This window comes from Aphanomyces astaci, assembly GCF_000520075.1.
Source record: "Aphanomyces astaci strain APO3 unplaced genomic scaffold supercont1.74, whole genome shotgun sequence".
In the NCBI taxonomy this organism is placed as follows: domain Eukaryota; phylum Oomycota; class Saprolegniomycetes; order Saprolegniales; family Verrucalvaceae; genus Aphanomyces; species Aphanomyces astaci.
The window spans coordinates 218,536-243,854 of record NW_009798337.1 but is presented as its reverse complement, the minus strand read 5'-3'; the positions used below and the strand labels follow the sequence as shown (position 1 = coordinate 243,854).

General features: G+C 44.1%; 2 protein-coding genes across 3 annotated transcripts; both read right to left on the bottom strand.

The window, feature by feature from the left end:
- Nucleotides 1-722: 722 nt before the first annotated feature.
- On the bottom strand, nucleotides 723-1,247 carry H257_15744 (hypothetical protein; the record flags this gene model as incomplete). Its single annotated transcript, XM_009843943.1, has 2 exons — nucleotides 723-853; nucleotides 1,229-1,247. The coding sequence occupies 2 exons, from the start codon at nucleotides 1,245-1,247 to the stop codon at nucleotides 723-725; spliced, it is 150 nt and encodes a 49-aa protein (XP_009842245.1).
- A 2,333-nt stretch (nucleotides 1,248-3,580) lies between these two features.
- H257_15743 lies at nucleotides 3,581-24,008 on the bottom strand. 2 transcript variants are annotated; one of them, XM_009843942.1, is made up of 40 exons: nucleotides 23,730-24,008; nucleotides 23,270-23,676; nucleotides 22,150-22,409; nucleotides 21,354-21,514; nucleotides 20,815-20,925; nucleotides 20,529-20,749; nucleotides 19,480-19,924; nucleotides 18,824-19,074; nucleotides 17,678-17,846; nucleotides 17,369-17,455; nucleotides 17,136-17,213; nucleotides 16,993-17,033; nucleotides 16,586-16,784; nucleotides 16,224-16,352; nucleotides 15,962-16,003; nucleotides 15,700-15,831; nucleotides 15,422-15,569; nucleotides 14,924-15,180; nucleotides 13,339-14,050; nucleotides 12,580-12,735; nucleotides 12,296-12,504; nucleotides 11,766-11,873; nucleotides 11,108-11,173; nucleotides 10,893-11,036; nucleotides 10,131-10,346; nucleotides 9,434-9,637; nucleotides 8,899-9,160; nucleotides 8,527-8,651; nucleotides 8,003-8,218; nucleotides 7,722-7,902; nucleotides 7,292-7,431; nucleotides 6,962-7,153; nucleotides 6,558-6,779; nucleotides 5,692-5,911; nucleotides 5,486-5,623; nucleotides 5,116-5,329; nucleotides 4,542-4,683; nucleotides 4,313-4,442; nucleotides 3,782-3,873; nucleotides 3,581-3,712 (listed from the first exon to the last, which is right to left on the bottom strand). In XM_009843942.1, the coding sequence occupies exons 1-40, from the start codon at nucleotides 24,000-24,002 to the stop codon at nucleotides 3,635-3,637; spliced, it is 7,578 nt and encodes a 2,525-aa protein (XP_009842244.1). In that variant the 5' UTR covers nucleotides 24,003-24,008; the 3' UTR covers nucleotides 3,581-3,634. The 2 variants fall into 2 exon arrangements, with proteins under 2 accessions (XP_009842244.1, XP_009842243.1); XM_009843941.1 differs by lacking the exons at nucleotides 3,581-3,712; nucleotides 3,782-3,873; nucleotides 4,313-4,442; ... (2 more) ...; nucleotides 5,486-5,623; nucleotides 5,692-5,911 and having other exon boundaries at nucleotides 6,478-6,779.
- Between the last annotated feature and the right edge of the window lie 1,311 nt (nucleotides 24,009-25,319).

The window sequence follows — 25,319 nt, the reverse complement described above, 5'->3', positions numbered from 1 at the left end:
TACAAATGTGGAATAGCTGTCGAAAGACAAGGCATTTTTTTGTAGTCTTTAGTTGAAATGTACTCGGAGTACTGTGCCATAGGGAGGAATTGTAACCGGTGGTGGAGTTTCGAGATCGTTGAATTGGGTGGCAATGGGCTCGTTGGTGGACGACGACATGACACCTTTGATTTTCGACGGATGTGGCATTTTCCCCTTGGACTTGTTGGTCCTACCTAGTACGTTCGTTATGCGGCTGGTGATTTCGTGGCCCTGTGACCCTAACGCGTTTTGGTTTGTCGCCAGTGACCAACGGCATTAAACCTTGCGCGTAGCATGCAACCGCCTTGCGTTCGCTGCTTAGAAAACTCTTCTTGTGAGCGATAGCCTTGGGTTTAGTGTCGGCATCAAAGTCTTGAAGACAATACCAGATGTCGGTAATTGTATTACCTACCTGCAAGCCAGGAAGCCTCGGGTAGGTTTTCATTTTCGGAATCGGCACGTCAGTGTGCTGGTGCAATGATGGAGTGGGAGATCCATTTCTTGTGGGGCTTTGGAATGGGCTGGGGGTGGTTGTCCACATTTTTGATAATCGCCATAGTTTCCAGTGCCCGGAACTTGTCGGTTTCTTTCTCTCGCCGCGCCTCCAGCTCCTGGCACATCTTTCGCGCAGGTTGGCCATTTGTTTCCTTGCTTTGGCATCTCGCTTTTGCTGGCTCTTCAGCGACGCGCAGCTTTTGCTGCTAGGCCACCAGCGACTGCTGTTGCTGCACCAGCATGCGCACTTGTAGATCGAGCACGCTTTCCTTGGCTTTGAGGGTTTGGTACGATTCGTCCGCTTCCAGTCGGGCCACCACCACGTCCAACTCTGCTGCTACGAATTTTGACCACATCAAGACCAACAATTGTAAAGTGCAATGTATTGTGAATTCGCTATAAACTTCTCCAATCAATATTGAATCACCCTGGAGTTCTGATTTGCTGACTTTACTTGTCGTCCAATAGCGTCGATACGAGATTCGATTCGGCGGTGTGATCCGATCTGGAAATTCGTACCGAATCCTCAATACCACAGTATATATTATTTTCCCCATTCCATATAGTTTCACATTGCAGATCAAGACGCCAACACGATGAGTTGATTGATGATCACATGGCGTCATGGGTTGAGCGTACCTGGAATAGCAATAATACTGGTGCCTCCTTCTTTAGGTACGTCGACGGACGACACCTTTTGTGAATGGACTACCAGTGCGGGATGGTGACATGATGTCATTGGCTGGTTGGCTTTCCAAAATTCTGACATCAAAGGCCACAGACGAGCTTGGGCCTGAATTGGGCGGGTGCGAATCCATCGTCCAACTCGACCTCGTTTTTCTCGTTTTTATCACTGTGGTTGCCTGGGACGTCCGAGGGTGTGCCGTCTACCGGTAGTTTGTAAATTCGAGCAGGGCACTTGCATGAGTCGGACACCTATATGTATGGGTATCATCACGACGAGTAGACAGGCTGGGACGCCGTCGTGCATCTAGAAGCAGGGGAGCCGCCGTTGTTGTGTTGACCGAGAAGTCATTTGCGACAGCTCGAGCTTGTTCTAGGACGAACTCACGACACCACGACGTTGAAGCGGATTGGACTCGACTATTGTCGACATTACGACTATGTTGGCCGGGGCATGCTTTGCGAATGCGTGGCCCTGTGGAGAAAATGAAAAATACAACGACCACAACGTACGTGTACGTGGCGATGATCGCGCTTGGGGACGCCCTCATGCATTAGGGGGTCGTGGAAGTGCAGTCGCTGCTGCAACCAGCCCAGGACTGGATGGACCGCACGTATGAATCCAACTAGACGCGCCTCGTAATGACCTTGAAACAGACTCGACTCACCGTTGAGTACCACTGACATGGGCGCTAGTCCGATACATTTTAGGCGCAAAAAAACTAGACCAGGACGCCGAAGTGTGGTTCGAGTCGAATTATAACAACGCATGCTTGGAATGGGTGAACGACATGAGCGTCGGTCCGTTGCGGCACCTTTCTGACGTTGTGGCTAGTCCGACAAAGCTGACGCAGCGCACCGGCCGCCTCTTTTTCTCGACTTTCACCCTAAGATCACTGATTTGTTGGATTGTGACATATTGCCGGTATGAACACACATATGATCTTGGTAGTTGATGTATGTCTGATTGATGGGGTCTTTTGTAGGGGAAAATAACCCACGACATAAGCAAGTCAACGTCTCGTGTCGGTAATTGTATTACCTACCTGCAAGCCAGGAAGCCTCGGGTAGGTTTTCATTTTCGGAATCGGCACGTCAGTGTGCTGGTGCAATGATGGAGTGGGAGATCCATTTCTTGTGGGGCTTTGGAATGGGCTGGGGGTGGTTGTCCACATTTTTGATAATCGCCATAGTTTCCACTGTACATCTTTTGATCAGCATGGCGCTTCCTGAATAGGTTTGGCAGTAATTTGGAAATTCGGCGGTCTGAAACCATGGTATATACGGGTGGGGTGGCCGTTGGCCTTGGCTTCGTAGCAGGTGCTGTATGTATGCCGATGCTTGTCAAGTATTGTCAATGGAAATACGTTGGGGCGACGATCTTATGACTAAATATATTATACTCATTTACACACCATGTAATAATAGTGCTATAGTGCTTTTGCAACTTCTTTGGCAGGTCATATTTACTAGGCTTTAACTCGGTTTCATATGATTTCTGTCAAAAGGTATTCAGCGGCATGGCATGTCAGTCATTGTAAAGGCTGATGCGTGCATTCATTACCTCCAAACAAACACTAGTATTGACTTCTCCGAGTCCACGTCAGTGTGCTGGTGCAATGATGGAGTGGGAGATCCATTTCTTGTGGGGCTTTGGAATGGGCTGGGGGTGGTTGTCCACATTTTTGATAATCGCCATAGTTTCCACTGTACATCTTTTGATCAGCATGGCGCTTCCTGAATAGGTTTGGCAGTAATTTGGAAATTCGGCGGTCTGAAACCATGGTATATACGGGTGGGGTGGCCGTTGGCCTTGGCTTCGTAGCAGGTGCTGTATGTATGCCGATGCTTGTCAAGTATTGTCAATGGAAATACGTTGGGGCGACGATCTTATGACTAAATATATTATACTCATTTACACACCATGTAATAATAGTGCTATAGTGCTTTTGCAACTTCTTTGGCAGGTCATATTTACTAGGCTTTAACTCGGTTTCATATGATTTCTGTCAAAAGGTATTCAGCGGCATGGCATGTCAGTCATTGTAAAGGCTGATGCGTGCATTCATTACCTCCAAACAAACACTAGTATTGACTTCTCCGAGTCCAATATGTACCACGCTCGAACACGCAAAGGCCTCAAGTTGGTAGTTTGAAATCAGGCAGAATAATAAAAATACGCAACCCAGACTTGCGGTTTTCAAACTGCAATTCTGACCAAAGATATATAATTGCTAAGAGTGTGCTTCTAATTGGGGTGTACCGACGATCTATCTCGGCTGAATGAATCTTTAACCGGCGCACTAATGCACACTTAAATCTCCGGCGATTCCTATTATATGTCGTCGGTGCCAGATAAATTGGAAAGCAACAATTTATACTCCGGAATAGTAATGAGTACGTTATTATAAATTTACTACAAGTATAGACTGAACTACGCGGCTTTGCGTTGCAAAAACCCGTTGATCCGCCGTCGCAGCCGCTCCGACATGTGGTGCTTCCAATACTCCTCCTAACATGGGGATTAGTCGATTTTATTTCGAATGGTGTGTAGATTTTTTCTCTTGTTTTTCGTATGTACCTCTTCGACAATGGCTTCGTCGGCTCGGATTTGAGCAATAAATTCGGCCAGTTCGATGCGCCTAGCTTCCGCTGCCAACCGGCCCAACCGGCCTAAATTATTTTGTCCAATCAAATTGATTGACCGATTCATTTTGCCCAATCATTTTCAAGTCTTTTCGTAACATAAATGCATGTTAGTAAGATCACAACAATTTATGGCTGTCTCATCGTCCATGTTTCCTGCATAGATTAAAACCACTAATCCATACATAATCTAAACGTGTCCACAACCAACAATTTTGGAAACTGCTAATCTACTCACTATATAATTAACATTTCCCCTGCTTGAATTGTATTTAAACCATAACAAATAGCAATACAATCCCTCATTGATAAAACTATGCCAGTTTCTTGTACAAAAATTTATAGTAATACAGAATGAACAGTATTTTTAGAATAAATAACAAATTCATCAACCGACAGCCAGTGGTCGATAATAATATCAGAAAATGAGTCATGGGTAGAACCATAATATCGCCGTGCTTCATACCGCGATAGGCGCGTTGCATGGTCGTGGCGGCCGCCAGCTCCAGGGCCATCTGGGCCTCCAGTTCTGCTCGCCGCAGTTTCCATTTCGCCGCGGCTCCTCTCCCCAAATATCCCCGAAACACCCGTTGGATCTACGCCAAAGCATTCGCTATCAGTATTCGCAGTACTTCATCGGTATTCGCCTTGTCTCATCAGTTTGTTGACAGTTCATTATATGAATGCGCTCGTACATGTGTGGAAGCTCTGGTTTCTTGCTTGGCGAGGCGGTGTTGGGCGTACAACTTTTGGCGATACGCCGCCATGCGCTCTTGCTCGCGCAAGTATTTTCGATCGAGGCCGATTTTGGCTTTGACATTTGCCGCGTCCAATCGTCTACAAGATTGATTAGTCGTCACATGTCAGAGTGCAGGATAGAAGCAACACGCGTTTATATTATCCAAACTGGAGCGACGTGTACCGACACAACCAAATGTGCTAAATGTGCAGTGGCAGAATCGAGCCAATCGAGGTTGTCGGATCTTATCATCTCATTCGTGTTTGGATTGACATCACCCCAGAATATGTTTTATATATACAATTTGTTTTCAGTACAAAACAAAGCGATCGATGGATTTGGCGAATCAGCATACAAGTCTCAAGTATTGGGTAAAAGGACAAAAATGTTGTAGGTGTTCACAGTCTATGTACGATGAAGGAAGACTACCGAAACATATACTAGGTAATAAGAAAAATATGTAGTCTAGCGCAGCACGACTTGGACGAGAGATTTCAACATGTTTGTACAGAAAAGTAAGGTACAAGTACCGCTGGCGGTTGGCCTGACGGGCGCGTTCGCCTTGAAGCACCGACGGCTTGTCGAGTTTGGTGGTCGGTGGCGGTGGTTTGCTGGCGTGGGTATTCCACACGTTTTTCTGCTTTTGCAACAAACTCAACCCTCGAAAGTACATGAGCGTCATGCAAAACAGGCCAAACTTGAGCGCTTGCTCCGTTTCGTTGAGGACCGTTGCTACCGCCGACCCTACAACACGTTCAGGTTTCGGTAAAAATATAAAAGTTGCCCAGCAACTTGCTCGATCAGAGCAAAGTCGTTTCATTCGACCAAAGGGGCCTTACAAAACCATTGATATACATATATATATATGTTTATATTAGTGGGATGGATATCGTTATGCACCTGCTTGGACGGCTTTTCCGCGGCGTTGTGTGGCCTGCGCGTCTACTTCGATGGGTGTCCATTTGTCAAAGGGTGTGCCAAACTTGGCTTTGGCTTCGTTCATGTCTTTCAATTCGTCCGCGTCGGAAGCCAACGTGTCTAACGTGAAGCACATATTTATACCATGGTCGCGTGTTCTTTTAACGAGGGGTTGTTAAACAAAAGACCTCGATCCAAGAACGCAAGGGACCGCAATGCATGCACTGTCAGTGGCCCTTCCTTGTATACACTGGGGACGTAACCCTGGACCTGACGACGGGACTCTCGTTCGCCAAATACCCAGCCTTCCAGCATGAACTCGAGCATGTCCTCCATCACTTCGTTCGCGACCAACTGCGCCACCAGCGTATTTTGTTCCCGAGTCAGCGCCGCCTTGACCTTTTCCGTCTAAAGAACCATCACCAACAACTCAACACATTACAGAATGTCGTCATTCACCACCGCTTGGTCGCGTACGCATGTTTTTATACAAGAACAAGAAAACCATGTACATATTTATATATAGAGCTGCGTGGGTTTGACTTCATAGGATACGCATGTGCATACCCCAATATTTATATATATATATACAGCAAAATAATATATATATATATATACCCCAAAAAATATGTACACATCCAGATATATATATATGTATACCCCCCCATATAGACACACCCATATCTATATGTCCAGTACACTCAAATATATATATAATGTATATATATATATATATATATATATGAATGTATACTAGTATAAATTTAGGTGTACATATCACATGCGCCCCCGTTGAAGTATAAACATACGACTACATATATATACCGTATAGTGTATATGTATTGCGACAAGTGATATTTCACAACCGGCCGACACTCGTTCTCAAAATTTTGTTAATCCATTGCGTCATATAAATTTGAAGTATATTCAACATATTCACAAGCAAATATAAGTTATTACAAGAAAATTATCAGTTATTACAGGAGTCGCAATAGATTCATCCGTCGCAAGACATACACACTATACGGTATATATACAAAATCATCTGCCGTACTTGTTGCATCTGCGTGAACCCGTGCAGAGCCACGGTTTCAAAGTGGTCGCCGGGCCAGTTGTACGCGGCATGGAGCTCCGTGTCGATCGCTCGCAGCCGCAAGTGCTTCTCCCACACCCGGCACTCCATCGTCAACTCGCTAAACAAATCCATCTTGCGAAAGGACACGGCACCTCCGCCGCTTCGGAGCGCCGTGAGGCACGTGGCAGAGGACACCACCGTCTATAATATAACCAACCCGTCATATATGGAATAGTCACATGGTGGGTTTCCGATAGAAATAAAAAAAGTTGGCTGCTCGTTCAGCAGTAATACAAGTGGAACGATCGAGTGTTGGCAACCATATCACAAGCCCAAAGAGTTTGTTGTAAGTGGAGGCTATTGTTTTGGACGACGGGACCTACCTCCTTGCTGCGCTTCACCCGTTCGATCTCATCTTGGAGCAAGTGCACGCGATGTTGGATGGTGGGCAGACGGTCGTCCAGATATGGCGTCCACATGCACGGGTTGGCTTTGCACGCCATACACCCCCCTGGTCCGAGTTGTTTGCGTTCGACATCGAGTTGCTCGCGTTCGATCGTCTTTGGCACCAACGCCTGCGACACTGTGATTTAGATCATTGCTTTGATTGGACAATCATTCATCTTTACGGTGATTTGATTGGTTTACGAGGAGTATTAATTCGGCCACTCAAACAACAACATTGTTTGGCAATATACGACAAGACGACGTACGTCTTGAATGGCGCGCTTTTGTTTTTGAAACGACGGTTTGGTTGCCTTTTTCGTGCCCGACTGCGGTTTACCAGCTGCTTTGGCTTTGGCGAGGCGGGCGATCTGGGCTTCAGGGTCTGAATCCGAGCTGTCTCCATCGTCTAAGTACGGTACATATCAATATATATTTATATATTATTTGCTTCACTCAATTCAGCGAGGTTCGTATCACCCCGATCACAACTCTTTTCATTGTTGGCTTCATAGTGAGAAGAGAAAAAAATGTAGTCAATCAACGAGAAGGATTTCCTGATCGACGAATCGGAGCGCTTTATGATCGGTTTGGTCGGCATGACGGGTTTCGGCAATCGTCCCAACTCGATAATATATATATACGGATCATTCTGGCAGAATAATATATATATATATATATATTGGGTGGTGTAAAGACCTGTTTTGTCGAGCGACGCCGCCAACGCCTTCCACTCGGCCATCTCGCGCTCATACAATTGACTCAATAACAATCTATCGAGCTCTTTTTCCAGTTCTAATCGCAGCACTTGAGTCGGAAATCGCTGTGGCGCGCTGTGTAAAATCGACGAGTCCATCATATCATTCGGGTTGGCCATGGCCTACAACACCATCATGTATCATCTTTAAAACATATAAATATATCATTTTCATCCTGCTTTTGGACAACAGAACTGGCAGTGAGTGGATTGTTTATCTTACGCGGTCTAGTTCTTGCTGCACTAGACGGCATCGCAGGTCGATGTCCACTTCGACTTTCATGCCTTGCTGGGTGTGATTAACTGCGTGATGGGACACTGGGACTGCTTTCGGCGCGACCAATTCAAGGCAAAATACATTGTCGTAGTGCCATAAGAGGTCCCGCACGTGCCGCTCCTTGGGCGGCAAAATTGATATCTGCTCTTCTGGAGTTTGAATCTACAACATAAATGCAGCAACGTCAAACAAACGAAAGAATAGACAGAATAATATAATAATATAATAATCAATGTACTATGTAGACTATGTTGTTAACCTTGTCCAACCATAACTACATTTTTTTCAAAATCGACTCTACCACGTACTTGTATGTATTCCTTATGAACGTTTATGATAGCATACAACCATATAATCAAAATGATCCCCAACATTGGAAATATATTCCGACACTCGCGAAGTTACAATACAAAAAACGACAACCTCGCAATCTACCTATGTATATATATATATATTCATTCATCTCGTACCAAACTCAACAGTTTGTCCTTTGTCCAGTGCGTGGGTACTGCTGGTGTCAGTTTGGTCGAGTACAAATCGGGGTGTAATACTCTTTCCATGGCCACCCACTCCCTCTGTTCTGGCTTCAAGTCACCTACATACGTCCATATCTTCAATTCCCGGACACAAAAAATATACTAGTAAGATATTAGAAAGCATTTTGTTTTTTTCGATATCCTAGCGGGTTAAGAAGAAAATATATAGAAATAAAATAAACGAATGATATAATTTAAACATATATATTATATTTAAAGATAGATAAATAAATTATATATTCACCTGATTCATCCCAATGTACACGATGACGGTAGAAAAACAATACAGAATCTATATGTTCTTACTAGGTAGTTTGGTGCGCCAAGACGCCAACAACGCCGCCGGCACCGCCGCTACTTTGGTGTCTCTGAACACGAGCATGGCCTTTCGTAGCTGCAATTCTTTGTTTCGGAGCTGGTTGACTGGCGCCGTGAGCACGCGCTCCAGTTCCGATGCGGTCCACGCAAGCAGCGACCTTTCATGAGCGGTTAGGTCCATACCTGGGGGCGCCAAGGACGATCCATGGAGCATCTCGGTGGCATGCACAGCTTCTTGTTCCCACAAGTACTGCACCACAACAGTGCAATACGGTTAGTAACTTTCCAATGTATACTCGTTTCGAGGTATATACATATCAATGTATTCAAGCTTTCTCTTGAATGTATCATTCACGTTCGTAGAGATATTACATCAATACGACATGTATATTTAAAGAGAACTGGAAGGCGAGAGTCACACTGGACTGTGCATATATATATATATATATATATATATATATATATAAACATCCAAGTGCATATCGTCTACGTATGATATACTAGTATATCTAGATAGGCGTACGAAATCAGGGAACCGAATGCGATCCAGCAAGATCCATTGCCGCTCGGTGGGGTTGAGCGAAAGGGGACTTTTTTTGTATTTTCGGCGCACACGCTGGGCCGACGTCAAGAGCGTCCGCAGCTGGCCTTTGAGTGCTGCGAGATCTCGCCACCTCATTTTGGCCGTCTTGACGACGTGGTAGTCAGCGCCCAACGCATACCCAATCTAGGACAACCGTATCCCAGTTTAGCTAACTACTCTCACGTGGTTAGTTGGTAATAACAAATCCAACTCCAAACACTACCCGACCATCGAAAGTCTCATAGTGTGTCCATCCTCGAAACGCAATCTATTCAAAGAGTATCGAAGAATCGACGACACTACGCACAATAAACTACCCGCCTTGAAATAATATATATATATATATATATATTTGCCCTCCACACCTCAACACTACACAAATCCCAAAATCGTGTAGCAGAAATCCCATCCATAAACCTCAAATCAAACAATTGCGAGTAGTTGCAGCAGCAGCGTGACCCTATAAAACACAAGAAACCATGACGCTACTATAAACAATAGTCAACCCGCAAAGTTCGCTAATAATATCTTCAACAGGGTAGCATTTTCCTCATTGGAAACCCAACAGAACAACACGATGCCTTTCACCTTGACAGTACAATGCCAGTGTGTACAGTTTAGGGTTATGTTTTCATACTTTGAACCCCGCAGTATGGCCTTCAAGGCGGCCGGTGGCGTCGGGCAAATACTGCCGATACTCGCGCAAGGACGTTTCGAGCCGCGCCCGTTCGAGCAGCAAGTCCGCGTGGAGAGAAGCCAAATGGGCCAACGCCGTGTGAATATCGCGGCATTCTTCCTGCCGAATCGTGTGCAGTTTGCACTGCTTGGTGAACATCCGATCTGCTTCCCGCATCTACGCAGTTCCATCAAAAGTTTGGAAAATTTAATCGTGATATGCCCCTTCCATCCCATATCCACTTATCTTGCCCAATATGTATATGTTGAATGCATTATGCATTTGCTACAAATTTCCCCATTCAGCGCGATTCGTAAAACCGGTCCCAAATCTCGCCGCGCCATTTCACAGACTTTTCCGACTCAGCAGAAAGCACAAAGTAAAAAGAAAATATAATGTAGCCAATCAGTGAAAAGCTTTTCCGTATTGACCAATGGGAGCGATTCCTGATGCGTTTGGTCGTTGTGATTCGATTGAACAAGGTCCTGAAATTCGTCCCAAATCAAAGATACTTCCCATACAGTAATATGTGTATTTCCATCGAGATATCTATATATGCATTGATGGATATAAGTATCTATATTGATGGGAACTAGACCTTCGACAACATGCGGATATATATATACTTACATATACGTATACGAATATATTTGCATATACTTGCATATATTTATAAGAATACATAATCAAACACATACGTATGTTTCCATCTATGTGTCTTACCTTGGTCAACAAGTGCGTGCGGTTGGAGGAGTCTGTCGCAATTTCAGAGTTGCTCTGAAACGAGTGCAGCAATTCCTGCGTCGACGCTACAACCATCTCGGCTTCTTTGGCTTTGGCCATAGCGTCCGCAGCTGCCAGTTTGACCTACACGACGGATGAGTTGCGTTGTACTTATTTTGCATTCACATAATCATTTTATTCGATTGCTTGGTTACCAAGTTGAGTTTGCGCTCGGCGAGTCGCATGCTTTGCCAATACATGTCGATTTCCTGGCGGCCCATCTACAATGCATTTCCCATCATAAGCTGCTCTATGACTTGTCTTCGAAAAGCTCTTGCAATATTGTCAAATCGATTCGAAACGGCAGCCGTTAGCAGACTCAAATGTCTTATTGTGCATGTTACCCAAATTTGGACTTGTGAGTGATTTCGCAAAATAGCATTCGAATCCATTTGATCCAATTGAATAAAGAAAGAACCACTAATGTCAATCAAATCACGTCCCTCTGGCCAATCCAAAAGACAGATTCTTCAGTATTGGGAAAAACCTGATGTATCCTGTAACAAACATTGCGTCGTATAGTTTGTACAAGCTTAAACAGGGTCAAACTCTATGCTAATATTGACTCAAATTTGGGTGAAAAGCGCTTTACCAATGATTGATTCCGCGATGAATTCATTTGTAGTCAAGGTACAGATAACGAACGATTTATAGTCTTTGGTGTCTTTTTTCATAGAAATAATGAATATATGTATAAACATGCCCACAACGTAAACAATTCCATGATTATTACCCATAAAGGAACTGCACAAAATTAAGAACGAACCAATCACACTACAAGGACATAATAACCACCACAACATGTACACGTACGGGGAGGCGTGCTTGGTGGGTCAGTGCCAACTGCTTGGCTTGTTTCACAAATGCTGCGACGGGGCTCACAAGGTGGCAACTTACTATAATTGAGTATTTGGTTTCACTCTACCAAGATACAACCAGTGTTAGCCATATATATATGTATATCTTCTTTGGATAGATACATCTCAAAGCCAAACACACCATCATGCTACCAACCACTCATGTACATGATCGAGGTGCAAAGGCTCCCTCTATATATACTGTAAAGTCGATTCGAATTTGGAGTGGGGTGGTCAATCGAATGAGCTGCACCAAATCGGCAGACAATCGATCGACCAATCAAAAACCAGATCACTAATCAAGTAGCCAATCAAATTCACCCTCGGACCATTTGAACACCGAATTAATGTGTGACTTAAATTAGTGTGATGCTCGACGAATTTTAGATAAAAAAGGCAGGACAAAGAATCGATCGATGGATTGGCGAATCAGCAACAAAGTCCAAAATTTTGGGAAAAACAAAGACAATATATGTACAGACTTACCGGACAACCCACAACAATGTGGTATGATCCTTGGGCAATGGGAACTTGACTTGGCTTGTGCCGTAACACCACCCGCCCCAGCGATTCCCTCGTGTTCAGAGCTATGTCACTATATAGCACTTGACCGATGGGGGCTGGGGCGTCCCCACTCATGTAGTACAACATCGCTGCCAATCGGCCGACTTGGTACCCCATGCTGGTAAACTTGCCTATCAAAAATGTATAACATATCCGACAACGTTTGGGATCACTATGGCTTCAACGCAAGGGGGAAGAGTAAGTACCTTCGAATACAATGGAAACTGTCAAGTGAAGTGCCGTCGTGTGCAGTTGAAACTCGTGCGTGGCACTCTGTCGGGCTCGAAGGCGGCAGTCGGTCAATTCCATCAGCTTGGACTGCTGGTTCGAGTCTACGAGCATCGTGCAATGCTCCGGCGCGGCTACGATGAAGGCGAAATCGCCAGGGTTACATATTTTCGAATGCCCTTTTATTAATAAATTAATAGTTTTATATCAAATCACCCAATTTGTTTATCCGTTTATTGAATCGTCTGTGGAATGCAACGTGAACAAATTTGTTTTCGTCCACAGTATATTTCATGCAATGGCACAAGACAACACTCCCGTTCACATCGTACGCTATATGTATACATGTCATCGTCATTTTCGACTTCAACTAGTTCAATTTTGCGTACGAGATATTGACAAATCGATTCGAAACTCGAACCCTCAGCAGAATCATCGAATGTCTTAAGAGAATGGATTAAAGAACTGCCTCAGCCAATCAAATCACGTTAGATGAATTTCTGCCAATCCAATCATTTGATTCGGCCTAACCCCTCCGCATTGGGCAAAACTCTAAATATATCCTAATCTTTATATCATATAGTTTGCACAAGCTTAAAATTAGATCAAATGGTTTCGAATGGTATTTAGCGATACCATTTACAAGTCCAAAATGGTGCAATGAACAATATACATATTGGACGTTGGAAAGATAGAAATCCGTAGCCAAGCCATACAAACCCACACGAAAATCGTACCGACGATGTCGGCGAGCGTGTGCACCACCACCACTCGAGGAGGCATCAAGCTTCCATACAAATGGAGGACTTTCCACGCTGGGTGGTCGCTCTGCGACAGCGTTGTCAGTTGTTTCAGCTCGCGTATACTTGTAAGTCCCAAGGGTAACGATGCTACTACTCTATCTGCAGCACCGCCTTCCTTGTCCTCCTGGAGCACTCGATCGCAGTCGCGCCACGCTCGTTCGACCGGACTACACGCTTCGATGGGTTTCAATCGAAGCGCAGCGCCCATTTGCTTGTGTATGGCCGTGTCCAGGTCCTGGATGAGCTCCCGCGGGGGGGCAAATTGCACGTCCAACGCATTGAAAAAGCTCTCGCCGTCGCCCTTGGTATACTGCCGCAACAGTTTGTGGGCCTGCACCTCTTCAGTGGACTTCAAAAATGGAAGCGCGAGGTTTGCCCGCTCAGGCAGCTGCAGCAACCGCGAGATTTGCACCGCCGTCAGCGACGTGTTGTAGTGCGCGTTGAGTCGCATTTCCTGGATGTCTGGTTCAGACAGGGTCAGGTATAACGCTGGAGACAGCAGCCGATCCAACGCCACCCACTTCTTTTCGTCCAGCGAGCGCTCGTGCACGCCTTTTCGGCGGATGGTTGTCGAGACGTCCACACTCGATGCAAGAACAATGGGTGGCTGCAAAGCGTTCAATTTGGACGGGTCGTCATTACGAGACTATAAAGCAGCATTGTCGTTGGTGTTGATGTATTTGTTCAAATATTATGAATTTGCTAAAAATTTTCCAATTCTGCTGAATTCGAATAACCAGTCACAAATCTCGCCGCGAAGATCCATTGGGTGCCCGATTCCACAGAAAGCACGAAGAAAACCAAAAATAGAATGTAGCCAATCAGCGACAAGTAATTTCAAATTAACCAATGGGAGCAATTGGTCATCGTGATTCGATTGAACCGGGTCCAGAAATTCGTCCCAAATCAATAATATAGTGTGCTGCTTTTTATCCAAAGTTGTCCACTTTAGGTAGATTGTTGAAATTACCAACAACACGACGAATCCTGCGAAACAGTAAAATTGGCTTGAAAGAAAGAGTTTGCAAAATATGATTGGCTAAAAAGCACACATAAATGTGATTCAATCGCAAAAACATCACCATGAACAACACTAATAAGTCATAAACGCAAGCAAAAGAACTAGATGTATGTCTGTCTACCGTATACCTTCAGTCCCCATAATATTGCCTTAACGAATTGTACCGAAATTGCAGTATGGTATCAATATCGAACGATTTGGTGGTGCCTTCAAAGGCTGGACCACAGTCGCTTGTATTAATCAAAATTCACCAATTATTTCGTTTTAGCCAAACAAGTCGAAGTAAATAGAAATGGCCAATGCGAACCCAATGGAATGACATTTTTGGACCTCCTTATTCAGTTGTTACTGACATCTTCGGGGGTGGTACAGACACATCCATAAGGTATACATACATACAGGTATAGATCAACAATTGTTTAACACAGACTATGAAGTATGCAGGAAACTCTTCTTCTATACACAAACAAAAGAGGTGTGTAGAATACTTATGCCAACCTCAAACGCCAAAGGTGATGACAAGGAGGAGGATGTCGAAGGTCCATCCATCGCCAGTACGTCGGCCAACATGGTGTCAGCCTGAAGCAGCGACACCAGCGCGTCCGTGAGCTCGATGCCCTGGGCCCGCAAATTCGTGCGGTGTACTTTGGCCGTCGCGGCTTGCGTTTGGAGCGTTTCCAACTGCTGCTGCAGTTTCATGCGCTCTGCTTGTAAATTGGACGTTAAGATGTGCCGCTCCACGCGTTGGAGTGTTCCTAGTCATCCAAAGGCATCAGAGTCGTCGGTTGCGGCAGGCAATATCCAGCATCCTGGGTCGGCTAGAATCAGAGCAGCCCCATACAACAAGAATCAGACGAATCATAAACCCGTCGAGGGGGTGGTACATGACGCCTGCGAGTCATATCCGACCAAGCACTCGAAGCATGAAACCGATGTCCGATCGAATTACAAAGAAGGACCGGAACCACATCATCTCAGGGCCGCCCACGTCAGTACCTGCAATGTACACGTCCGTGTCGATGTACGGAGTTGTTAATGTGTCCACGCGTTCAAGTTCGACTGTGATCTTGTGGACACGCGCCTCGGTGGAATTAATGGCTGTGAGACGTTTCGAGTCGGCCAACGCTTCCGATTCTTGCTCTTCCTGTAAACATAAACCAATAAATTAGTGGCGCTCTATAAAACCCACCAGAGGTAAACCATGATTGAGTTTTTTTCTTAATAATATATATTTTTGATATTTTGAAATGTGATATCCGTAGTCGTTTACGCACCCGAAGCACGGCCAAGTCCTCGTTCGCTTCGGCCAACATGGCTTTGACCTTGCCTTGTAAGGTGCTCATTGCGACATCGGTGCGTTTTTGCAGCACCGCCAGGCTTTGCATCGCCCGATCAAACATGACCACCTAACCGTTTTTCGATCCCATAACAGTCAGGATGGATACATGTATATCGTTGGTACAGATTTATATATATATGTTTATTGTGTATGTAAATCCATATAAATATATATTTATTCATTATATATGGACATACCTCTGCATTTGCCACGGCGACGACCGAAGTCAAGTGCGTCATCTACGACCAAATCATAAGCCACTCGAAAACCAGGAGTCGCTTGATATTTCTTTTCTTGATATATTCCACCAACAAGGACAGTTATAATAATACATACCAATTCTTTGAGCAAATTCCGCAAAAAATTAAACAATGCGACATATATATATAGAGTTTAAGGGGTAGATTATACACACATGCAACACATATAGCGTTTCTAGAACAGGCGAAATACACTCACCTCTTGATGCAAGGCGTTGATTTTGTCTCGTAAGAGCCGCATGCCTTGAGCTGTCGCGGGGATCAACCGGACAGTGCCGCCAGCTTCGGGCTTGGCAATCACGTTTTCGTCTTCGGCGCGCTGGAGGACCTACGATCGTGCCTCTTCTCAGCTCTTGGCAGGTTCTTCTTGAAACAGCATAAATAGAAATAAATAATTAAAAAAAATTATCAAACCCACCCATCCAACGTTGATAAAAATACACTAGTACTAGTATACCTATGAAAACAAATGGGCCATGCCATCATGCAAAGATATATATTTCGGCATGCTGTTTAAAACCATAGAAAAAACCCATTGCCATGTATCTACTGACAACATACTCGAAGCAAGTTGTGGTACATGCGACTCGTGTCGTCGAGGGTGGCCTGAATCGACTGCTGATTGGCCTGGCTCGATCGTTGGCGGGCCAATGAGCTCTGCTTTTGGCTTCGAACGGCATGCACATCCTGGATCAAGCAGTGCACGCCGCGCACAAGCGTCGGGATTTCGTGGCTGCGGATAAGACAGTCGATCGCATATCTACAAATACCACGAGCCAAAAGTATATATGACAAGGCAGAACAACGACAACGACTCATTTGTTATATGTAAATATATAAACTATATATATGTCGCATCAGGATTTTGAACAATGATACAACGACTCCTCTGCTGTATATATATACAGTATATATATATATATGACGCATCGGGATTTTTGGGTTTGATTTTTCAAAGCATATAATACCCTTCGACGTCGCCACGTAATGTCACTTGGTTGGCTTCCATCTGAATGTAAGTGTTAGTCAACTACTAGTATGCTTTTACATGTCTTGCTCTATATAAATAAATATCTACTATATTATATATAGATATATATTTTCTACGTACTTGGCGTTGTAGTGTCCATAAATCTGCCTGAAGTTTGGCGCGCTGTGCGGCTCGGTCTAACCCTTGTTGAATCGCAACCTAGAATGACAGCATAACATATCACACACACAGTGTAATATTTGATATATGAAACAATTTTTTTTTATTCGTCGGTTCTGTTGCATACAGTGTAAGGTGTAAGGTTTGATATATATAAAGTACATATATATATATTCGTCCTAGTTCTGTCGCACCTGTTCGTCGCGCTTGTCTTGTCTTTCTTCGTTCAACACGTCGACGGTCGACAGCGCATTTGAGTTTGTTTCCCGCCATTGCAGCATCTATATCCATAGATGTATATATATATTATATATATATATATATATATTACGCTGAATTACAACAATAGAGAATCACACTTGCACATATGTGTACATTATGCTGAATACAATGTATGGATGCTGCATAATACCAAGATACATATAGAAATCATCCCAAACATATGACAATGAGGCAGTAGATAATAAACAAATGTTGTCATTTCAGGTATCCTCACACAGTACTTTGGCGTCGTGGGCTTCGCGACGTCGGCTCTGCTGATCGCTGGCCTCCATAGCACTGCGCTCGGTCCATTCGGCTTGCGCGATGGTTTGCTGGAGTAGGCGCGCCTCCTCTTTGGCCTTAAACGCCATCGATTCCTTTTGAAACCGCGCTTGTTGCCGCGCTAGCTCCCTTTTTGTATACGCGATCACCACATAAATTTATCAATCCTTATCCGAGATTGATAAATGGGGAGAAATTTCAAATACGAGTGTACTAGTATACATATTTCAAATACGAGTGTACTAGTATACATTACGAAGTACATAATATTGTAAATTCCGCTCCTATTTGGACTATGGAATGAATTTGACAAATGTATTTAAAAATGTCCTAGCCAATCAAAGTGCGCGAATTTCAACCAATCACCGATTAGTATTGTAACCCTCCCCCGTCAAAATCATCATCTTAAAGTTTGTATAAAATACATTGCTCGGATTCTCGAATCCGCTGTCAAGTCCAAATTTCAGCGAAAAGCACAAGAAGTGTAAATTGTGGTCGGGGAAAAAACTGATGCACGTCAAACGCACATGCTATTGTAAATCCGTTCAAAATTTGGACGTCCGAGTGATTAATTAATTTTGCAAATACATATGGTAGAATGACCTAGGGTGAGTTAAAAAAAAAGGTCAAAAGCTTCGATATTTTATCAAGTCGACAAAACATCAAAAACTTCTTTGTCTGGTTCCAAAATTAGGAGAATTCGATACTTTGCCAAAATTATCACTTTCTTGCCTAACAATAAAAAAGATGTACAAGAGCCTTATTTTTCTGACAGTTTGCAATAACTGAGTATTCTTCCGAAACCAGTTTGATCCAGACAGTCGAAAGGTGACATCAAAAATTATTTAATTATTTTGAACCGAATTTTCGAATTATTGATTGGGCAGAAATTGGGATGTGATCCAAACCCACTTCTAGCCAATTCATCGGCACTCAAGAGAAATTTCAGCCAATCGTCAATCTGCACAGTTTGGCGCACTCAGAATCTATATCATTAAACGTATCTATCTACCAACATTGGATCCACTTGAATTTTCACTCCCTGTCAAATCGATTCTGCTAACGACCGCCAAATTTGGGCGAAAATGGACAATACAACATCGTACCGTAGTTTTTTCTGGTGTTTTTCTTCGTGTTGACGTTCGACTTGTCGGGCGTGGTCGAGCTCGAGCTCTCGTTTGGCTGCTTTTTTTATGTCGGCTGCGCGGGCGGCGTCGGCTTCTGCTGTTAATGTCCGATTTAGCAGCCATAGAACTTGGTCTGGCGGTCCCAGTGGCACGTCGATGTCGCGATCGATCAGTTCTTGGCGAATGCCGTTCAACCCGAGCGTTTGGTACATTTCTTGGACTTTTGGAAGCTACAACAAGAGGTGGCCACCCAAAGCAATTAAAACCATGCAAATGATCCCCCGACCTAGCCTGAAAACGATCAACGTGTGGCCAGAATAAAGCAAAAATTCGTTGGCCCAAAGTCAATGTTGACACATGTCTCGTAAACGACCAAAGGGTCTATCGATGCGACTCGATACAGTGCCAACACAGTGATTACAAAGCCCCAGTCACGATGATTGAGCTGATGGCTGGCTACACAATCGACGGGTATCGCCATATAAACATCGTAGCTTTATCGAAGCTAGCGAGCTGGTACAGTAGTAATATATAGCTCGTGGTTGTTCTTGTCGACCAGATAGTAATACACATGTCCTCGAATCTAGTCTTGTCACGGAATTCCTCGCATTTGGTTTCAAAACGCGACCGCGTACCAGTTGGGGGATATTATCGTCGTCCATATCTCGCGTATCCCGGGTGATGGTGGGGGATTGGCCCACCGTGAGCTCGTCCACGTCACCGTCCCCAACCAATCGGTCCATTGCAATGTTAGCACCCCCGGCAACGGCGCTGGTTCCATCATCCACAAGTTTGTCGTCAGCTCCCCCTTTATCGTCAGCGGACGTCGACTGGGCTTGCATGGCTCGCTGGGCGGCGGTTACAAGCTGGTCTAAAAACGAATGGAGAAATGTCGGTCGTTCTTGGAGCAGCTCGTGACCACCCTTGAGCCACGAAACGTGTACAACCCCCCCCGACGAAGTGAGTTCGTCGTCCAACGACAAGGCTAGTTGGCGCTTGTCCTGAAAATACGACACTTGCGCAGGGGGAATCCACGAGTTGTGGCTGCCGTGAACGACAAACAACGGCATGTGCAGGTTGCTAACAAGCAATGGTCAGCATAACATTATAGCGAGCTCGAAGAAGAAGCAGCAAACAAAACACATAGGGGGGTTTGCTCGGCCCTAAACAAATACCTTTATCTACTAATCTTCAGACCAAGTGCAAACATTCAACGTAGTCGACGTATCTTGGGAGAACACGCAAAAACATGTCGTCACAAGCACATGTCAGGGGTTGCTAAAAAATCATGCCTTTCATATTATATCCTTGGTGAAACCTTGCTGGTTTCTATACTAATGACCAAAACCATAGCAAAGTTGCTAGAAGAGTAATCATGAATCGCGTCACCTCGTTTGATATTGTATGCGTTTCACTTCACCAATCACATAATTCGAAGTCGATTTGAAAATGGAGTGGCGACTAAACAATCGGCAGACAATCGGTCAACCAATCAAAACACCAAACACTAATCAATAAGCCACCCTTGCACACATTGAATGGGTCTGCGACTTGTATTAGTGTGAAACTGCATACCAAAGTCAGTCCAAACGCAACGACCGAGAAATGACAGTATAAAAATCTTAATTATCATTACATATCGCACATGTACACGCATTAGACGAAATTTTGGTCACGTATGTACCTCAGTACCGGGCGCAAGTCTTGGTGTTTAAGCACGCCTTTCAATAGCTGAGTGAATATCCGTTTCGACGGTGAATCAAAAAAGCCGCGACGGTGGCGGAAGAACTCAGTAAGTGCCTTGTCCCTTGTCTCGTGGTTCAAATATGAGTCGCTAAAGAGGATCGCAGCCAGTTGCTGGTGGGATTCTGTCACGTGCTTGGCGTGCTGCAACGAATGGAGCAACTATTGAAATATAAATTAATATACAAATAATAAATATTATATATATATGACAACTGTGGCAAAACCTGCTGGACTTTGGCTTTGATACCGTCGGTGCAACAAAATCCATTGAACAGCACCAATCCATGCAGCGCTTGATTCAACACGTGCAATTTCGGTTGTTGTGGCGCAGTGATCTACAGTCCCACACACAAAATATATTTAAAATAATACATTAATTTCAATCAGGAGCATTTAGCATCTATTAGTATTGTTAAACCACATAAAACCCATCAATCGCAGCATATAGTAAATACTCCCTAATTATAGTCAAAGCGAAACATCCGTTCCCACTTGAACTTCCGAGTAGAATCGAATGAATTTGACGCATGTACTACGATAGAATGTCCTAGCCAATCAAAACGGCTGCACAAATGAGCAATTTCAACAAATCATGGATCAGCATACTTTGGCCCAGCCGTTTGGCCATGTTTAGATTTCGTATACCATGCATAGAATATGCTTCAAAAACTGACCCACATCGATCCTCGAATCCCCTGCCCAGCCAAATTTCCGTGTATATATATATATGCAGGAGATAGCCCTCCTGGAAGTTATATCTTACCAGCGTGAAATGCGCCGCCACCGACGCCCCCGACCCAAATCCGACGAGGAACTGAGGAGTTCCTCCAGGACCGTACTTTGGCTGGACAGTCCACTCGTGCGAATGTAATAAATGCGTGATCAACTGCCCCATCCACGTCGCCAGCATCACGTTGTTGACCACTGGAATTCGAACCATTAGTTGGCATTATTCTGTATGCCAGCGATATTGTAACTGTGTTCAGTCGAAATTCGAGCACATCGAATAAATATATAGTGGTTGATTGGACAAACGGATGTGACTAGTCAGTGTTGACCAATAAACTTGTACTCGGTGTACAGCGTAATAAAAGAGTAAGTATGCGGTGGGCTCAAATACTCAATAGTAATTATATATTTCCGTACAAAACTCTTAAAGGAAGATCTGTACATAACGGGCACTTGAAAGTCCTGCATTTCTAAAATATCCGCATAAAGTCGATCGTATTTATACATAAACAATCACAAGGCCATCCATTTGGCCGAAAAAAGCACACTATATCTGAACAAAAACTGCACAGAGTCTTTCATTTTTCGATTTATCTACCTATACAAGGTAGGATCCAAACTATCTCTCGACGTTCTAAGAAATAAAAATATTAAGTGAATGTATGATTCGTTGAATTTATTCCACATTTTCAACGTTCTTTCGTCCTTAACGAGTATTGAATTAACATTCATTCTAACCAAAATAGATTAAAAATATCAAGTAAAAAAACTAATAAAGAGTAATAAAGAATTATGAAAAACAGAACCAGTTTGGTAGGTGTAGATGATACCTGTGGCGCTGTCCATTCGACAGGGGTGGCCTATCACGAGAACCTTGGCCGACGTGTACATTTGAAAGAGAGGCTGGAGCGCCGCTTCGACCACGTCGAGCGTTTGAAACACATCAATTACAGCAATCAACTTGACACCCAGTTGGGATTTCGGTGTTTTCAGGTGCCGAGTCACTTGGCTATGGTCTAGGGCTTGGGCTTCCCCCGTCCACCGCATGCTGTCTTCCACGGCGTCCACGGGAGCTGTCAAGATGGCATACCTATCGAGGTATAATTTAAACATATTGAAATATAGTCAAAAAATTTAGGTAGGGTCTAGATGATACAAAAAATGGCCTAAAATGGCCGTGTTTCGAATACAAGTTGCCAAAATCTAAATATTCCATTTTTCGAGATTTTGTGCGTCTGGATGCCACCAGAGTTCAAACCTAAATTCTTGAGAATCGGGTATTTTATGGCATAAATATATGGACCGATTTGGACCACTTTTTTATGGAGGTTGTGTTCACGTTGAAGTTTGCACTTCAATCCATACTTCAACTGGCATCCATACAATTTTGTAGATACTTCTTTTCTGCTTTTTTTCATGGGATATGAGACTTTAGGAAAGCAGACTTGCCAAAACGGTGTATGTCATAATGTTTTGGGATGGCATCAGACCAGCCCTTAAACAAAAAATGAAAGCTTTTTTCCATATTATTTTCATTTACACCGATTTAATTGTCAAATCCGTTGATTTTGTTCCAATTTGAATTTCCCAGTAGAATTGAATGAATTTGGCACATGTGTTTTAGAACGACCTGGCAAATCAAATTACACTATTGAGAAATTTGAGCAATCATCGCCATGATTACAGTTTGGCGCAGTAGTTTGGCCCAGCCAAAAGTACAGGTTTAAATATGGATATCAAACATTATAATCTGACACAAATCAATTCGTGAATCACCAGACAAGTACTCCATATGTCAGCGAAAACGGCAACATTTACAGTAAAGGAAGTACACATGATTATTAGAAGCTGGCTGTATCGATTTTCAATGCACGAAATCATATTATATTCCGATTGAATAAGGTCCATTTGAAACCAAATGTACTGTACATGAATCCAGCCTCTTCATACCGTAAATCGACGTGGTCGTTGACAGCATACACTTGACATCGGGTGCCATCGTAGGTCGTTTCTGGAGGTGGGGTCGACGGGCGCACGGGCGGGGACGTCGCTGGCCCGTTGAGACCCGTGTCGTCACCATCTTCGTCTTCGCTGAATAATCCATCCTTAAAATCGTTACGAGGTCCCAAATGCAAGGGCGATGGTTTAAGGTTCTTGGACAGTTGTTGGAGTTCTTTCAACGCGCGTTTGCTGCGGTCGTGTGCCCACTGGGGCAGCCCCTGGGCCTGAGCCACACGCTGTTCCGTCGAAGCTTGAGTGGGACGTGTATGATTGTCCTGGGAGAGCTTGTGTCGTTTGGCCTTTGCGTTGGCGACGACTGGGTGTTTCGGTGGCTTTTTCCGTGGCTGTTTAGGCAGCTATTCATGGTCACTAACTAAGAGAGTAAACCGGATGGATTGGTCTGTGTTACCTGTATACATAAACGATGAAAGTCTTGTACGGTGAGATGTGTCGTGCTCGTATCAGACAACTGACGAAGAAGCAAGCTCGCGGCTTCGACACTCAGCGGAATGCCCAACGTCCGCAGCCCGAGGATGAACTGCGACAAGTCCACCACGCCTTCGCCCGTCGGATCAAAGTGACCAAACGAGTCTTCTACAGAGATACCTCGTTCGATCGCCGCAAGCAACAGCTCGCGCAGCGTCGCCGCCGCTTCGCTGCACTTAAAATGGACCTGCGACATACTGACAGTCGTCTGTCTCGTCACTGGATCTTGAACAATCAAATCCGGATAATTGGAGTGTCGTATCCAGCATCAACGTAATTCACCCTGTACAATTCAATACTACGTAGTACTCATTACTAGGTAATGCATCAATTGTTGACACTGTTTTTGGTCAAGTTTTGGCCATGACTTCAAATCCCAGTAGCTCGAGAAACGAGAACGATTATTTTAATGCTGATAGCACCACAAGAGAATATAAAACGCCACCATTTTTTTTATGTATCATTGAGCATGATTAGGCTACATTTCAGATTTGTATCGAATCTGAAATGTAGTACTTCCATGCATCACGTAGCTATGGACAACTGCCGTGACGCTCTCGTAGGCATGTATGGCGGGACAGTGTCAAGTGTTTCTAGTTGACACTCTATTTAAATACTTGTATTTTTTATCTGAGATTGAAAAAAACTGACCAGATTCTGACACTAGCATAGAAGGTTTTACGTTTTTGCATTGTGGGTTAAACCTAAAATATGATCATGTTAAACCTCAATATATATGTATGCGTTTTATTTCTGCCAAAGTAGGTTAAAGTGTATATGCGTACGGATACAATTTGCATACTAAAATCAAGGTAACCTTCGTGGCCAAAATCTTCTGGCCCTGTACTCGAGTACTAAGTATTAAAGTACCACTTGGTTTTTAAAGTCTACACCTCGACCAATTCTCGCCAAATTTGATTTTGAGACGTAAGATCTCTTCACGACGACGAGATCTGTCGAGCCTACATCTCGTTTTACTTCAATTTTGAGAAATGAATATGAATTAGCAGCCAGACGGTTTTGTGAAATATTGGAAGTTTCTAGGTGACGTGCACCATACCGTTGTACTGGTTTGAGCTTCAAGCTACCATGACACCATTGTAGCACACCATCGATGCTACCGCTAAGCTTGCTTGGCTTTCGCTTGTTGTGACTATCACAGCACCACTGCACAGGTTACAGTAGTACGGAACGACCCTGGTACCTGTCTACAGTGTAGCTACTCGATCTGTCCTCCTAAGCGAACGATTCGTATGTTTAGTGACGTACAGTAGTTCGGGACGACACCGGAACCTGGCTAAAGTGTAGCCGCTCGCTTACTCGTGCCCCAACCACCGCTCCTGTGACCTTGGCATGTGCTCTCCAAATAACGCTTCCAATACCCACGCCAACCCAACCTTTTTATGCAACCCCAGTGACCTCAATACTTTCGTGGCATGGCACGGAAAAAGCTATCGCTCCACTAACTCTGAGACCGTAGAGTATATACTGTATCTTTGTGAATTCAATTATG

What these genes read in the sequence shown, in the direction of transcription:
- H257_15743 (XM_009843942.1), bottom strand. Translation starts at nt 24,002, where the DNA reads ATGTCGCAGGTCCATTTTAAGTGCAGCGAAGCGGCGGCGACGCTGCGC. An exon ending in TGTACCACAACTTGCTTCGA is followed by an intron (nt 16,353 to 16,585) that starts GTATGTTGTCAG and finishes GCACGATCGTAG; the next exon opens with GTCCTCCAGCGCGCCGAAGA. An exon ending in ACATTGTTGTGGGTTGTCCG is followed by an intron (nt 11,874 to 12,295) that starts GTAAGTCTGTAC and finishes GTATCTTGGTAG; the next exon opens with AGTGAAACCAAATACTCAAT.